This window comes from Fistularia commersonii, chromosome 27, assembly GCF_037954325.1.
Source record: "Fistularia commersonii isolate RoL2024-O1a breed Wild chromosome 27, RoL_Fcom_v1.0, whole genome shotgun sequence".
Classification (NCBI taxonomy): domain Eukaryota; kingdom Metazoa; phylum Chordata; class Actinopteri; order Syngnathiformes; family Fistulariidae; genus Fistularia; species Fistularia commersonii.
Genome location: NC_141310.1, coordinates 9111317 through 9129205, shown reverse-complemented (window position 1 = coordinate 9129205; position 17889 = coordinate 9111317). Strand labels below are relative to the sequence as shown.

The 17889-nt window shown below is 37.7% G+C and overlaps 1 protein-coding gene across 1 annotated transcript; it reads right to left on the bottom strand.

Moving 5' to 3' along the window:
* Window positions 1-1799: 1799 nt before the first annotated feature.
* ddias (DNA damage-induced apoptosis suppressor) lies at window positions 1800-8237 on the bottom strand. Its single transcript, XM_086174568.1, has 5 exons — window positions 7963-8237; window positions 6750-6911; window positions 5393-5501; window positions 4605-4912; window positions 1800-3489 (listed from the first exon to the last, which is right to left on the bottom strand). Exons 1-5 carry the CDS (start codon window positions 8082-8084, stop codon window positions 1800-1802), a joined length of 2391 nt encoding a protein of 796 aa, XP_086030694.1. The 5' UTR covers window positions 8085-8237.
* Window positions 8238-17889: the final 9652 nt, after the last annotated feature.

Below are 17889 nucleotides of genomic sequence, written 5' to 3'. Positions count from 1 at the left end.
CACAACTATGATCTGTCATATTGTTTTACCACGTAGTAGGATATACATGTAAATGTGTTAGTCGCTAATACATCAAAATATTACTATAAAATATATAAATAACTTTATGATAGCATTATTATAACAATAATGGCAATATTTTTATTTCTTGCTGCTGTATGTTTGTGTCTAACATTTCATGTTCATGGCAATAACTTTTTATTCATAAAATTTGATCCTTGGAGCATTTCTCTATTGCATGCTTAAAAACTTTGGACTGACAGTCATCAATATGAAGAAAATCCATCATATGGCATTTAATCATTGCAATACTTCAATCTGAATAGAAAAGCAGGTCAAACATATATGTCAATGTATTTTCTTCATCCTTACTGTCACATAGAGCTTTTAATTGATAGGTTTACATGTGGCCATCACCTTCCTAATTACTTAGCATGTACCTTATCACTCCAGGGTTGAGTAGCACGACTAAAAACCAGAGAAGAAAACCTCATCTAAAAAGATGACCATGACACACCCAGCTGACAGCATAACATGCTTTGCCACACACGAAGGCAAAGCATTCAGCTGTTTACTTCTTCACCCACTTCCATTTTTACTCAGGTAAACATCGTCATCATTGTGACTACCGTTAACTCTTAACTCAAAAACATTGTAATCATATTTAATGACATCTATTTGCGGCTCTTTGGCATGCAATGGCACAAACTAATTCCTGTATGGATACTCCACAACACACATTTAGGGGGTGAGAAATAATTGCACAAAAACAGAAACATTCAAAGGAGGGCACTGCATTCAGCATGCATGGTCAAATTCAGACGTCTTGTATGACTCTGTATTTATCAGCTTATTTATATGTTGCAATTATAAAACTCAAACTTCTTTCATTTATTGTTATTTACCTGAGTTTCAAAGAGATAAATGGGATTTTGGTTCAGCAACAGCATCAGCAGAAAGCCTGTGCAAAAGCATCAATTGCTTTGCCATGTCTCAGCTCAGTTTTCAGGTAGACTGAATATATAAAAATGTGTGCAGTTTGTGCAATATGTTTTTTGATAAAAAAAATAAAACACAGTGAAACTTTTCCTGTGATTATTAAAAGTGCCAAGGGACTTTTATACTCAAAAAAATATTTATATAAAAATAATTATGAACACCCAAATATATATATATATATATATATATGTACATATATGTACACACATATATATTTATATATAAACATACACACACACACTATGCACATAAGAGTATCTTTGGCTGCTTAACTTCAAGGTGATCTTTAACATTTTTAAATGTATTGCAAACAATAAATTCTTGTTTGAGCCTCTAGAAAAATAACTACTCAGCTTTCAATACAATTTTGTATTTACAAAAAAGACAATCAGGGATTTACCCTTTTTCTGTCCCTTAATATGCAGCGAACATTTTATACAATTTTGTTTTGGGACAAGGCTCATTACCAGAACAGCCAGCCGTCTGTTTACTTCTGTATGGGCGTCAGCTCGGATACACATGCAGTTATTTTCAAGTGTTAATCAAACTTTGTATCAGCCATGGATGTCTTTCAGTAGATGTTGGCCAAATCGGAATTAGATTTATTAGATTTGGAAGAGCTCATCTAAGAAGGACACTAGAATTAGAGTTTTATAGCAGAGTACACCTGTTAATTGAGATCAGACTCATTAACCAACATGTCAATTTTGTTTACTCCTATATATTGGATTCAGACAACAAACTCCCCTATTAGCTTGGCTCTACAGGACAGAACACAATAGTAGGGTCGATTGGATTCATCATGTGTTACAGCTGGAAAGGTGACTAAAGACTTCAGATTCAGAGAACAGATCTCTTGACCAATCACAAACCTCACTGTCATCCTGTAGGTTACAATTATATCCGTCAGAAATTCTGTTATCAACAGCTATGACTTTATCACACCCTGTTGCCTCACAGTCAGACATCTGTGACACTACCGTTTGATATTTGATCTGTCCACAATTGACTTCCTTTGGTCCTTGAGTGCGTCCAGAATTACAGACGCTGTTGTCAGTCTGTCTTCGCCCTCTGTGTCTCACTCTTTGCAGACTTTTGGCAGCAGAAGTAGGAGAATCAACAATATAATTGTTCTCTGATTCTGTCACATCACAAAAACTTGCATCACATTCTTGGTGTGCCTTTGGTTTTGGCTCCATGTGTTGGGCCCCTTTGTGCATCGTGAGCTGACGCTGGCGGTGTTTCTGATTATCTGGTGTCCTGAATATCCTTCGTGAGATGTTTCTGCATCTGGTAGATTTTAACATTTTTCCCCGATGGTTCACTCTGACACTGTTTAATTGAGACAGAGACATTCTGATTTCTGAGGACTTTTCACTGATACTTTCGGGCAGATTTCCATACAAACCACAAGAATCTTGCTCGCTGGGTTGTGATATATATTCATCTATGGTCGGAGCTCTTCGTGAGGAAATAGCGGGTTTAATAATGGGGGTGGACTGTGAGGAAGGGATGAAAGTGTTCATGTCCGCAGCATCCATTTGATCCGTCTTTGGACTTTGTACATCTTTTGTTATTAAACTGTTGCCTTTGACTTTATTGACAGGTAAAGTCCCATTCAGATCTTGTCTGTCTACCACTTGGATATTTTTACTACTCGGCAGGAGAGCTCCATTGCTCATTCTGTTATTGTCTGTATGTAGGTCCATATCGATCATGGGGGAGCCACTGAATAAATCCTCTGAACAATTGTAGACATCAAGCTGCTCCTGCACACTGTCTTCAAAAATAGAACAAACTGTTTTCTCATCCTCCTTATGAGACTCATCAGAACAAGCGCAGCTCTGACTTGAATTTATACTTTCAGCAGGATCCTTGGTTCTGTTAGTGAGATCCAGGAGTTTCCGCAATGGGATTTCTTTCATCTGTGTGACACTGTGGCAAACAGGGGATCTGAAGCTCTGGTCTGATGGTGAAATTCTAGGGTTGTCTTTTGTTGTTTCTTTGAGGTTTTTTGCATATAAGTAGGAATTTGTTTTAATATCTTGATCAAAATCTTTCTCACACAAAAGCTCTCCAAGACTCTCCGAAAAAGGCAAGTCCTCCCAAATCAAAGAGCTGCTCGTAGAAGATCTATTGAGTTGTCTTGTACAAAACGTCTCTGACTGTGAGTGAAGTGTTGGATCGAATTCACGGCACAGTTGGTGGGCACTGAGGGAGCATCTGGCTGCCCTTTCGACAGTTAAACTTTGGGAAAGTGATGGAATATTGTAACAACTGTTTTCTAAAGAAAGTAAGAATGACAATCCCTGTTGCTCTTTCGCTGGGCTGCCTTTCTGTGCACTGTGCTGTATTTTTAAGTCCTCTTTCTCTCTGTTCCTGTCATATTTGACCATGCCGCTGCAGTCTTCCTCCTGCTCTGCTGAGGAGGTCACAAGGCCCAGAGACTGACGCCATGGTGGGGTGGGAGAGAGGGTGCAATCTTGTGACCTGAAAAAAAAACAAAAAAAAAACAGGCCAAGACATTTAACAAAATGACAGATTTTTTTTGCAAGAACATATAACAGTCATTTTGATGTTTTGGAAAAATCCGAGCTCTAAAGTATAGAGCTATATATAGTATATGCCTAGAACTATAGGCAATTTCTGCCAAATCAAATTAATTCAAAGAGTCTTTGAGGCTCTGATGTACCCACCACACTGTCAACCATGTGTTATTTACTTAAGACTTCTTCCTGTTAGTCAAACTCATTTATTTGCAAATTTGTTTTTTGCTTTTTTGGTGAGTGAAATTCTACCCACGAGCCAATGGGGGCGGGGGGGAGGCTGGTAAGGATCATGTGATTAAATATTATGATTTACTGTCTCAACCTACTTTCAGTATGTCTAATGTTTAATTATTGTATTGCAGGCTGCAGTTGTATAACAGGGAGTGTTATTTCCTCTTTCCGTGTCTGCAAGACATCTGATCTCTTACTAACCCTGCCATTAGTATAGTGAATAAAGATTGGAAAATACAGAACATATACATACAACAACACTGACAAAAATATAGGCACTTGATTGTTGTAACAAGAAACTTCATCCATCCATCCATCCATCCATCCATCCATCCATCCATCCATCCATCCATCCATCCATCCATTCATCCATCTTGTTCTGCTTAATCTGCACTCAGGGTCACAGAAATGCTGGGGCCTGTCCCAACTGTCATCGGGCGAGAGGTGGGGTACACCCAGGACTGGTTGCCAGTCAATCACAGGGCCACATATACAGGCAAACAACCATTCACTCACTCATTTGTTTGGGGCAGTTTCCCTAATTTCTTTCAATTAACCTGCATGTTCTTGGACTGTGGGAGGAAACTGGGGAACCCGGAGGAAACCCATGCAGACACGGGGAGAACATGCAAACTCCACACAGAAAGGTCCTTCCTTAGCTGCCTTCTGCTCATGGTTAATCCATGATGGGTTAAATGCAGTGGTCAAACATCGCTGATGTTGTGTCCTCTATGTAAAACTGAATGAGACAATAATGGCATTCTTTCTTACAAAGGGGTATCAGGCAACAATTAAGAGCTATCAATATCTTCTTAATGTCATTACCTTTGCAGGGGCTGGGAAAGAAGGTCAGGGAAAGAAGGTGTGGTGTTATATAAACTGCACTCTGGAGAATGATGAAGAGTCCGCAGGAGGGGTGTTTGCGGGGGTTGTATTTCGCCTGAATCAGGCGATCCCGGCACATGTTCTGCAGCTTTCTGAAGAAGAATCTGATAATAACTGACCACTGAACAGCCTTCCAGGCCAGCACCTTTAGGGAGGATCATCTGACTTGTGGTAAACTGGGCCAAGTCTTTACTAGAGCTTTTCTGCGTTGGAGTGTTGGGCAAAGGCCAACTTTCTGTATCAGCTACCTGTAAATCAATGAAGACCAGGTTAGAAATAAAACAGCTTAGATAAAATATAATACATTGCTCGTAAACCATCATTAATGGCTACTGCCAGGCTTTTTTCAATATAATTTCTGGCTTATATTCAATGTATTTAATGCTTGCTTGGAGTTCTTTTTTTTTTGCATGATACTGTGAACATTTAGGCAATTTTTTTTCTTTTTGATCATGATGAATGCCATCAAATGTAAACTAATAATCAAAAGTATAAATTATACTTGAATGGTAAATATAGATTCAACATATTATTTTCTCCAAACAGGTTTGAAAAATCAAGGCTTTTTGCAAATATTTTTCAACTTCATTTTGTTGATAATTTGGAAAACAAGAAGAATCCTTTCCTAAGTAGTAACAAAGTGATTTATAATTTCATATTTATAATATTGGTATTAGTAAAATGTAATCAGAGCAAAATGAAAAATCAGATATCTGCTGCAATAGTACCTTTATGCCAAAGATAAAATGCCTCCCAATAAAACAGTCCTCTACAGCCTTCACCAGCAATGTGGATCCTGTTGCTGCTTTAGCTGGTCCCTCCAGGTCCTCCATCAATCTACAAGGATATAGTCATAACAAAATATATCAAATACTGGGGACGACACTTTTTCTCAGATGTTTTTAACTTATCCCATGAACTGGCAGCCCTCTTCGACAGCCAGCATGTCTACAGGGAATGTAGCATGCTGTGCTTCACAGACCTGGCTACAGGTGAACATGCTGGACAGTGCAATTGATCTGCCCAGCTTCACGCTGATACACGCGGATCGGGGGAGGCAAAATGGCGAGAAGAGAGGAGGAGGGTTTGCCATCTACACTAACAAGAAATAGTGCACCTCGGGTCATATCACCGACATCCCCTGCATATACGCCACCCCAGCGCTCTCATCCTGATCGGCGGGGACTTCAGCCAACCCCCCCCCCCCCCCATATTTAATGTACTTTTTTATTTTTTGACATAAATGTTACACTGCTGTGACAAAGGAATTTCCCCTATGGGGATCAATAAAGTTCATCTTATCTTAAGTTTCAAATGGTGGTAAATATTTTCAAAACAATCTCTACCCTACTTTAGGCCAAATTACAAATATTTTTCAAAGGGAATGAATAAGTATGACTGTCTACACTGCAGACTCATCGAAAACTGCTCAAAAATGATTATGCTACCTCTCAGTTATACAGTTGTACCTTTTAAGACATGTAGTTATCATTAACTATGTAAATCATCACATGCACACCAGCCTTTTCTACTGTTTAAACCTTTGAGGTATATTTTGTATAACTAGCACTGATTAGGATTTTTTCTCAACATCAGTGACAATGACAGAGAGGCTGCAGGCCAAAGTCATGTTTCTCCGATTAGTACCCAGATGGAACTCTCCCATGTGTTGGGGTGATCATTTATACACAATGATGTAATATGAAAATAAAGATTCTAGCACAGGAAGAATTACATTTTGCTGAGAAAGTAGGGCGCGGCAGAAACTGGGATCTAGCTTGAAATGTGAAAACTATGTTGGATGTCTAAATCAGTCTTCAGCATCAACTGAAGAACAGTCAAAAAGTGCATCTTCCATGTAATCCTTGAGATTCTAAAAAACAGTGATTCAGAAGTGATTCACTTCTGACCTCAAAGAGTTTTAATGATATACTTTGCCTTTCATGCTGTGATTTAAAGCCCTGTATTGTGCACAGTTCATCACACGGCAAACACTTGAGAACTTCATTTTGCGAAAAAAAGTCCCCTATGATGACAATAATTACTCTGGGAAACAGGAATACAGTTGCCTGAAAGATTACGCACCTTCTTAACCCACTTGCATGAATGCCAAAGAAAGGATTCAAACAAGAGCCAAATACGGTGACTCCAAATATCCTGCAGTCGCGGGCCACCCTCAGCGACAGACGGTATCTATAATCAATCTGCTCCCGCTGACAACTTGAACCACACTTGAAGCACTTCCATCTGTGGTAATAGATAACAGAAAACTTATAGTTAAGATCTGTCCACATTCATATGAATGGGGGAAATGGTAAATAGCCTTGGGTTCGCTTGATCTCAGAATTGAGATCATAGGGTAGTATGTCAATATGAGGTATATCAAGTACCACTTATAGCAATATTGTTCTTTTTCATACTGAAGATGATGGCTGAGTTTAGATTTTAAATGTGATTGAAATGTATTAAAATTCCATATATATACATACATATACACACACACACAATACATATATACATATATCATGTTATTTAAAAACAAATCTTCTTTGGGGCTTCTTCAGTACTTTCTTGAGAGTTTTGTAGTTTGTGCCATGCAATGCAGCTTATTAAGTTTTCTATAGGCAGTAACAATGCGGGGATAATGTTGACAAGCTGATCAGCAACTCTCAGAGGGAGCTGCATTGTCCCTTTGTAGACCTAGAAAGGGTGTTTTTTTCTGTTTGGAACCAAACATTCCTGGTTCCTCCAAGCCTGTTAAAGTGTTGTTGAGCAAGACAGTGAACCCCCAACTGCTCCCCTGTTCCTTCGCTGCCTTCTGCTCATGGTTCATCCATGATGGGTTAAATTCAGAGGTCAAATTTCACTGATGTTGTGCTCTATGTATAACTGAATGTGACAATTAATGATTTTGTTCTTCTTCTACCTTCTTGCTTCCTTTTGGGTGGAGATTGCATAGTTGCTTTCTGGTTTTAATTGATTTCTTTTTTGTTAAATATATCAGTAATATAAGGTAACTCTGGAATAATCTTGTGCTTAGTTTAGGTAAATTACCAACTTCAAAATAATGACGTAGTTAACATGCCATCTAATTATATCTAATTCAGAGCAATAAGGACAGCCATCATAATAAATCCCTTTTGACTTTGAACCGTAACCGTCACGTTCCTGGCCTGACAAGACTCAACTTGTATCGGGCTTGGTGTTACTCCTGGGGAATACCATATTTTTACAAGCCAGAGCTAGGATTATTCGTTTCTTGGAAAAGAGTTGAGAGCCAGGCTGTGTTGTGTTTTACCTGGTTGTGTCCTGCTTCTCCAAATCCATTCTGGAAAAACAGTTTTTGCAGCAGGGATAAAACAAACTAGCATCTTGAAGAGACAACACAACACAGTCTGCCAGAAGCCGCCGAACCGACATGATTGCCGCCAGGCAACGGCTAACTAGCAGGCTAGTTAGCAGGAAAACTACAATAGAAAATAAAATAGAAATAAAAACAGTCAGTAAGACAGTGTAACTGTTAACTCATAGCTCTACAACTTTATCAAATCGACCGCCAATACGCTACCTGCGTCTTCTTCGTCTTGTGTTTGGTTTAATGACGGTTGCCCACCAGTTTTTTGGTACGTTTTTGCCCTCTGTTGGATAAAAGTGGTACTGAATTAAAGATTATGATTAATCTGATGTACTTCAAATGGTCCTATGGCAGCAGCAGCAAGACATACAAGGACAAGAAAAGCTGAAAAATAAAAATAAAACATAAACAAAATAAATAACCTCACAGATTTTAAAGTATGAAATATAATCTAAAAAAAAGATTATTATCTGCCAATTAATACCATTTCTTACAGGCCATGAACATCCACAAATTAATAAAGTTAGGAATTAGATAGATAGATAGATAGATAGATAGATAGATAGATAGATAGATAGATAGATAGATAGATAGATAGATAGATAGATGGATGGATGGATGGATGGATGGATGGATGGATGGATGGATGGATGGATGGATGGATAGATAGATAGATAGATAGATAGATAGATAGATAGATAGATAGATAGATAGATAGATAGATAGATAGATAGATAGATTCCAACCACCTATCTATTTGTTACAATTTTCCACCTTTTTAATCATGATCTCAATTACATTGTAAAAGAACTCTAAGGGTATGATGATTGAAATGTTCATCTGCTAGGGGGGTTGTATCATAGAGGGCCTTATTGTTGTTGGTTGACTGCACCTCTGCTTGTGGCCTTGCATGTTGTGCTGGCATCACACTGTAAGTGCTTTTATAAAAAGGCATAGAGAGCCTTATTGTTGTTAGCTGATTGCATCTCTGTTTGTGGTCTTGGACATTGTGCTGATGTCACACTATTTTTTTGTGTTTTTTATAGCTGCTTTATTGGCCCTCATGTCAACTGGAAATATGCCAATGTATGGATATGCTATTTCATCTAGACATCATAAACAATGCAACTTAGGAATGTTTCAATACTATGTGTAGTAGTAATGGTAATAACAATAACAATGAGAAAACAACAACAACAACAACAACAACAACAACAACAACAACAATAATAATAAAAGTAATAAAAGTCATCACTCATTGTCTAATATCTGTTTGTTTCAGAGTCCCTGCTGAAAATGTTATGGTGGATTCTTTGTCACTGCCACAACATGCTTCAATGATTTGTTTATAATTTAGAAAGTGACATGTTTTTCACAAGGCACAGCCATAGCTGGGGATTTCTCACTAATTCCTTACTTCTCACAGTATCCCTACTAACTTATCCCTACTAATCTATGTTTCATGGCAATCACTCATTCAGTGTAATCTGAAACCCAAGATGAGGATGTGATGTCACAGTTACAGTCCTCAAGTTCAATTAGCTAATAGCCAGCCTGCTCAGCTAAGATTAAATCAAAGGCTCGGTGAGCGAAAAAATTCAAGTTGATCAGTTGCGTGACTGAGTTTTCCTTAGCAGATTTAAATGAACAAAAACATTCTGAGGGCTCTTGGACAGATGGAAAATTCGCTGCAGAGTTAATGTTTTTTTTTTCTTTGCCATCTTTTAAACCCATTCCATTGACAAAGTAAAAAAAATGACGCTTTTGAATAATATAAACCCAGCTCTATGGCATTTACAATGCATTGATAGAAAGCAGGGATTTATCGCCTAACATCTCCGCTTAAAGTGGAGAGTAAAATTCAATATGTAATGCATTAATAGGATTTTGCCAACCCTCGCTACATGGCAATCTTAAAAAAGCCAGCCATATGGTGATACATTTTCTAGGTACACTGAAACTCCCTGGCTCACCCCTGAAGCTTCATGCTGGAAAAATTTCAGCTGACTTTCCCTGTTTGACCTCAACCCAACCGTATGACTGCAGTAACTATAGCTTGGTGTTTCTTATTTTACCTTAATTAAATGTGTCACTTCCAAATATGCCATGTCCTTTCAGCATGCAGGGGGAAGCCATTAGTTTATATAACAGCCCTCATGTTGCTTGCGGTGCAGTGTGGTTGAGCAATATTCATGTTTAAGTAGTCCCAATGCGATGGTCTATATATTGTTATGCCACAGGAATGCAAGCATCTCACGCAAATCTGTTTTCTATTTGTGGAATTCCATTTATGCATTTATTTGTTCTACTAGTGATTCTGTTTACTTCTGCGCATTATGCTGATGTATGAAATTATATGGGATAACCTCATGGCTGAGATGTCTACTGAAACACTGACCATCATTTATTGCTTGGGACAATTGAAACGTAAATTAAAGCAATTATGTAAATTATCCCATGTGAGGCTGTGTATAATAGCATCTTTACTCACTACAACCTTACAGTAAGACTAAAGCCCAATTGAACCAAAACCCAAATATGACAAAATCCTGAACAGAAATGGCTGTTAGGCTGTCAAAAGCTCCTACAGCACTTTAATTTAGAATAAAAATCATCCTTTATTTTTCCTCCAGTACATGCTTTTGTGTCTGCCAAGAGTGCCTCTCCTTTTTTCATTATGTTTAAAAATACATCCTATCTGAGGGTATTTCAGAAAACAAGGATATTAATTGCAATAGTGCATTTGAAATATTCACTTGCAATCACGGCAGAGAGTTCCGAAAATTGTCAAATTTTTTAATCGTACTTAATTCCTAAAATTGCTCTTATTTGTCTTGCCGATCTCATTTTGTACCACTCATTAAATGTCTCTTCTTGTGATCACACAGATAGCTCAAGGTATACACATACCCCTCCATGCACACAAATATGTATACACACACACACACACACAAACACACACACACACAAACACACACACACACACACACACACACACACACACACACACACACACATTTATACAGTTGAAATCTTTGGGGACCATGTGGCGAAAGATTGCTTTGGGTGAAGTTATTACGTGTCTAAAAATAAATGGGGTGGAAAACTGGATTTACATGTTAATGATGCTTTTTACTCTTGTTGTAGCAAAAGAGATACAGCCCAAGTTGAAAATGGACATTTAATTTTTTTGAAACCTCTACTAATCCAAATATGAGAGTGATGAAAAATGCTGATTGTTGTTGGATTATATTTAAATGACAAGGACACTATCAAAAAAGGTTGTGTTAATTATCTTAACTACTGCTATTGTGAGGTGACAAAAATATAGTGTAACAAAGTACCTTGAATGGTCTCCCATAGATAATCAATGGATTACCCACATGGACAACAGCATTATACTGAGTACATAAAACAAAGCTAATGAAAACTGAAGTAAATAGTTATCGTCCTATTTGTATTATTTGTCTTCACTGGGAAATGGGTAGTTGCGTTTTAGCGATAAACTTGGGAATTCACATGAGAACAAGGGAAGGAATACCAATCCAAAAAGGATCAGATAAATGTACCATTTCAATTGGAAATTCAGCACCTTCAAAAAGCAATCTACAAGCTGTAAATTTAATGATTTAGTTTATTAGCATGTGTATGTGTAGACATATAAATAAACATTTTCAAATATATATATATATGTGTGTGTGTGAATACTTGAATACTATGTAAATGTATGTGTGTGTATATATACACTGTAAATATATATATAATTTCATATGTGTATATAGAGAGAGAGAGAGTGAGCAAGAGAGAGAAAGAGAGACTGAGCGTGATAGATGAAAGAAAATAGTGTTTTCAGGTGAATTGAAATTTTAATGTTGAACAAAGTTTATCATATGTGCCTGATTTATCCTCTTGTCAGAGGTTTAGAACTTTACATAGCAGTGAAAAAAAGCAGTTGCTAAAACTGATAGATGTGATCATGCACCAAAGCACAGCAGCCCAACAGAAGTGGGGTTTGTCATAAGACTGTCACAAAAATCACTCATCCATTTACTTAACAAATGTTCAAATGATCTGGAGAAACTCAAACACATGATTAGGCGTTTGGGTTGGTGGACACAACTTCCCTTCAAGGCCTTGCACTGAATGAAGCCGGAAGATGATAGTGACAAACAAGAATGTGATTTAGGTCAGCATGCTCCCTTCCGTTTTCTTGGAGTGATTTGAATACCACTTAATCATCTACAGGAAATGCAACCAGGGAAATTAATCCAACCCCAATAAACAGATCCTGTAACATGTGCACTAACACTGAAGTACTGGCTTTGCCAAATCAATAGCAGTTAGACTAGCAGAGCAGAATCATCGTTGTCTCTCAATATCAAGTGCCAATGTTATTTCATTAAATGCTATCATATTCAGCCTGTTATTGTTGTGCATTTACATCCCTAATAAGCTGATGACTACCCACAGCCTGATTAAACTCATTGTGGGAAGGACAGCTGATTAATTATCTTACCAGGGGGACTTTTGTTCTGTATGTATAAAGATGTTTCCTGTGTTCAGAAGCCATCAAGTAAAAATGAATTCCATCATCAAGATGAATGCAACTTTATCTTCAAAGTCTATTGCATTGGTATTGGACACATTCAGGCAAACTCAGAATTAAATTAGACTCATAACAAAAGCCCAAATCCATGGCAACAAGCCCATGTCACCTCAGTGCTCAAACTAATTTTTACTTTACATGGAAAATCTGATTTGGATAATAAAACTAGTACCAGAGCAGCCCCTATTTTGTCTTAACAATTCATATATTCGTATATTGTATACGTGTTTGACAAAATTTTTAATACCCTTGCTCTTGTCTCAGCATAGGGTCTCTCTTCATCGTGTAAGAGCCTTGGATAATCTCCCTTTGCATAACAAACAGAGTCAGCCGAAACTGTTTAATATAATTGTGCTTCAAAAAAACTTGACCCTGTCAAAAAGCTGTTCAGTAGCTTGAACTTAGAGTAGTAACAGACTCCTCAGACTTGCAGCCACTGTCTTATGTTTTCTATTTGTCTTTTTGGCAAAACATAGTATTTGCGGGAAAAACAACATCATCAGCCACATCCGAGATTAAAAATGATGCTTCCACTTCAAGCGCCACAATATCAGATGAGGGAATATAATAGTGCAATGATACAAATTCCTAGTCTTGCAGAGAAACAAATGGTAGGAGGCAGTCATTAGTGGCAAAGCTACCTTCACAAGCTGTCTCATAAGATATTATCCCAAGATGCTCTTAAGGAGACAGTAATAGAAACAGTTGGTCAAAAGAAACCTTTTTTATCCAAGTATATTTTTCTACATGAGAAAATTTGACCCAGCTGTTTGCACTCAACCATCAAATCAATCAAACGCATAAATGCAGAAACACTTTGATATGTCATTCAAGGGTTCATCAGCCATGCATACTCATGATGCCGGAGAGGCGGAAACATCCACTGCATGCAGGTGTTTTTCTCTCCTCATGCTGTGTTTTTAACCTTTGGCCCCCAAAGAGGTGGATGAGGTTTTATGGCAGTGAAAAACAAGCCCACACTCAGTAAAAAATGACAGAGAGGAGGAGAAATGGCAAGATACTGCTCATATAGAGGGTTAACCTTTCCAAAACAAGGTGTTGGGGGAAAAACATTGGGACAAGGGGCTGTCTGCATCCTCACTGTCCCTGGGAACATGACTTTGTCTGCGGCAGGAACGGAGATGCCACCATCAGCCACTCTTGGCTCAATAAACAGCATCACCTTCATTGAACCCACAGATGCAAACAGGCACATTTGCACATAAACACACAGGGCATTCACAAAAAGTCCAGGATTCTTGGGACAATGAGCATCCTTGCTCCAGTGACCACCACCTGCAATCATTTTTTATTTGTCAACCAGGCAAAGTCACAAGAAGGCTGTTGAGATTGAGATAACAGGAATAGGGAGGAAATTGTGTTTGTCATCGCCCGACTCATGGAGCTCATATCATTATTCACACTAAAAACAATAATCCTACTAAGAAATAAACTAAAGAAATGATCCTCTTTTCTAGCATGGCTCTTTTTCGGGCGAGTAAACAGATATTTTCCGTGTTGTTTTTCCATCTGTTATTTTGAATGTTGTACAGCAGGGGGGGTTTTGAAATGGAAATTGCGAGAGACATCTGTGAGGCTGGTGGATGAATGTCGGAAAGAGAACATTTTTTAAAAAATAGATGGAAATTCCCTTGTTACACTACAATAAAAATGAGAAAAATAATAAGAAAAATCACCCAAAAAATATAAGCGATTATTTATTATTGCTAACTTGGAAACAACAGCAATTCCCTCTCAGCAAATGAAAAGTGCCATGCTCCAGCTGGTGGAAAAAAAATATGTCAGAAAAAAACTTTTCCTAAAAATATATAGACAGAGAGATAGAACGATAGACAAATAGACAAGAAGACCTACTACTTTGCAGATAGATTTTTTTTTACCATAACTGTTGAAAAGGCATACTTCAGCTATTTTAAAAGAATATGGGGCTCCTGAGTGTCAGTCATACTTTGGAGTGAATGACCTGTGAAACTAATTTATTACTCTGTAGCTACATTTCTGTTGCTTGTCCAGTTCCCTAAAGACAGTCTTCTCCACCCAAAAAATATTCAACATAACAGAAGCCTAACTCCCTTAGAGGCAACATTTCTGACCCCATTTAAGTCTTGAATAATTACATTATCAGCCAATATCAAAATGAAGATACCGGATCTCATCCTTATAAAGTGTCAACCGAAGCAACCTCTAGTGTAAGCTGAACACAAAGAGTCTTCCTAGATAAAGTGTAAACTAAATGTTCCTCATTTTTGTCTCCTGCACTTGAAATGCTTCCTGCATTGTCTCCTTTGTTTCGCTTCTTCTCATGTTGTGCAGCAAATGGAGCAGTGGCTGTAATGCAAGAAACATTTCAGACATGATCTTACAAATAAAATCAGTCGATCAGATATGCTGAATGTATCACCTCCTCCCCTGCTGCCTGAATTCAAATGTCAATAAAGAGACTGGACTGAAATAAAATGAGTGTGGCCTCACTTTTTGGTTTACTTTCCTATAACATGCCTTCTCTATTCCATAATGATACATTCAGCACCACCATTCATTTTCAGTATATGGTGTCAGTAATGACAGCCTTGAATGACTCTGTTACCTTTTTGATACTATGATGAAAAAAAAAAATTCAAAGGGTCAATCAGAAGAGGATATAGTTATTATATTGACTCGATTTCATTAGGCAGAGAATGTGTATTCATTAATGCAATAAAAAAGAATTTAGAGAAGTCGTATGAGTCAGACGCTTTGCCACATCAGGTCATCACAGCAGAGCAGAGTAGAGAAATGTGAAAAGGGAAAAAAAAAACATATGAGTAAATCAAGTATCCCATCATTTTTTTATTCATTGTTTTCATCTTCTGGTTTATTACAAGAATCTGCAGAAGATGTTTAATTAATCAAGTGCAATACTCAGAATCTTATGTAAGGTAAATGTCTCTGTTTAATATTTTACTACAGCTTTTTAGAAGAAATGCTGCTTTTTTTCATCTGTTTGCAAGATGCAGATTTCCTCTGAAATGTGATTAAACACTTAATTTGCTTTAAATAGTGAGAAAAACCCCAGCTCTATCTGCATGTTAACAAAAGGTCAGATTCATGAGGTATTTTGTCATAATACTATTTCAGGAACAAATGAAATGATAAATAAAAACAACTGAGTCACTTACACTCATGCAGTTAGTAGAAATGGCAAGCACCAGCATAATCATATATGTGAAGGGTATTTATTGTGAAATAACAGTGGGAATCTGTAATTATTTTGTGTCCAAACAATTAGAAACCATTTTTCATGGCGGAGGAGATTGTTGTTTACTTTGTTTATGACAAATGGATTTACTGCACGTCAGACTCTGCTACACAGCGGGGAATAAAATTCATCCTGGCATTGATCACAGAAAAGTAATTTGTCAAACGGTTGAAGAGGAAGACACAGGAGGGCGGTTGCAATCTATCACCCTTGCCGAGCAATAAGTGCTCTCACATTGCTTCAGCGGCTCACATGTTTCCATGTAACCCACTCTTCCACTCGCCTCGTCAGATGGGAAAGGATAATGAGAAGGAATGTGCTTAAACCAATCCCTGCCACCTCTACTCCTTGTTGAGACTTAGGTTCAGTTTGAAGTGAGAGATTACCATGGAAACTAAGTCCAGTAGTTCTTACGTTTCCCTAACATTTGAATTAGCGTAAGGGGAGTTAGGTCTCTGACCTCTGTGGCTGATGTGTACAGTATTTGTAGAGATATGCGGCACGTGTGCATGGAACAGTTGTTTTTTGCGAAATGTCTGAAATCCATTTTTTATTTCTCCTAGCTCTTCGGGATCGATGGGAAGTCGATATCATCCACAGCCTGACGTTCGTCTTTTTATGGATAGGTCAGGAAAGGCTTTGACACGATTTTTTTCGTTCACACACGGTTCAGTTCTTCGTTTCCATTTTCCCAGTTTACTCTAATGACTCACATGATGGCACTTTGGGTCAAAGACTTACATGAGACCTTTGTCCCATCTTTTCATCAAAGTGTGACTCTTTTCACCCTGATGAACAGCCGTTTTCATGTTTCTTGAGGTTCAGCTCACTCTTAATGCGGACATACTTCAATATCCTCGCACAGCCAGTGGGAGATGAAGAATCTTCTCCTGAAATATAGTCAAGAAATTTGGTTTCTTATTTGCATGAGCGTCAAAATAAAATATTAATTAAAGTAATGAGTTAAACCAATACGATGGCTGGAATGCAAAAACTCCTACCTGAAAAAAACGCTTTTTTCAGGAAATGAAAAAAACGTTTCATTTGATTATAGTATGGTCTTTGTTAAAAATATTCAAGAATATTCTATTGTTCACAGACTATATTTCTATGTTATAATTTAAAAATACATAGCATGTATTTTACCACTGACAATGCAGATAAGTGTTTTTTTTCCTAATTTTTTCTGCTTTATTGTACACATAGGAGTTTTGTCATGTGACATTTATGTCAAAAGAAAGGGCGGGATCATCTTGCAGATAAGGCGAAAATGTGGAGCCATCCCATTTCTCACCATTCTATGCAAAAACCCAAAATTGAAAAATTTGCAGATACGAGGTTTTGCATTCCAGCCATTGATATAAGGTTTAAAGTTAGCAGTTTGGGTTTCTGCTGCAGAGCGATTCTATATTACGTTCATACAGACCTTTTTTTTTTTTTAATCAGTATCAGCAAAATTAAAACACCATTAAAAACCCTGTAATGTGAATATCACTGTCTCGTTCTCAAGTGAAGAGATGTGACTGAAGCCGAACCAAAGGATATCAATCAAAGTGATTCCAGTTTGTGTAACAGAGCTAGTGAATAAAAACATGAAGAACAGAAAAACACCAATATTGAGGAAACCCTTGTGGTGGGGAGAGCAGCCAGATTGAAGGTACAGGGAGGAATCTCCAGAAGATGGGAAATATTATTTCTGACTGCAAAGCAGAAAGGTATCAAGTACCATCGAGTAAACGTCATTGACTGTGGCTGCAATGTAGCCTCACAGCAGGACCACCTGGCAGGGAGAACTGTTTGTGTGAACTTCACACAGGTTTTATTGTTTTTGGATCTTAAATTGCACTGCCTTTATTACACTTCTCACATATTTTACCATGTCTTGTTGTTGGCGAACATCTTTGTGTTTCTCAGATATTTTATTTCTGTGTAAATGAACACGCTTGTCTTCTCAGAATGTTTATATCAGTTCCGTGTTGGATGATGTATATGTGGAGTCTACAAG

Bases quoted from the DNA above. Each gene is read 5' to 3' on its own strand.
- ddias (XM_086174568.1), bottom strand. From the start codon at position 8,084: ATGTCGGTTCGGCGGCTTCTGGCAGACTGTGTTGTGTTGTCTCTTCAA. The intron at 6,912-7,962 runs GTAAAACACAAC...CTATTACCACAG, and splicing joins GAGAAGCAGGACACAACCAG to ATGGAAGTGCTTCAAGTGTG. The intron at 4,913-5,392 runs GTACTATTGCAG...ATTGATTTACAG, and splicing joins ATTTTATCTTTGGCATAAAG to GTAGCTGATACAGAAAGTTG.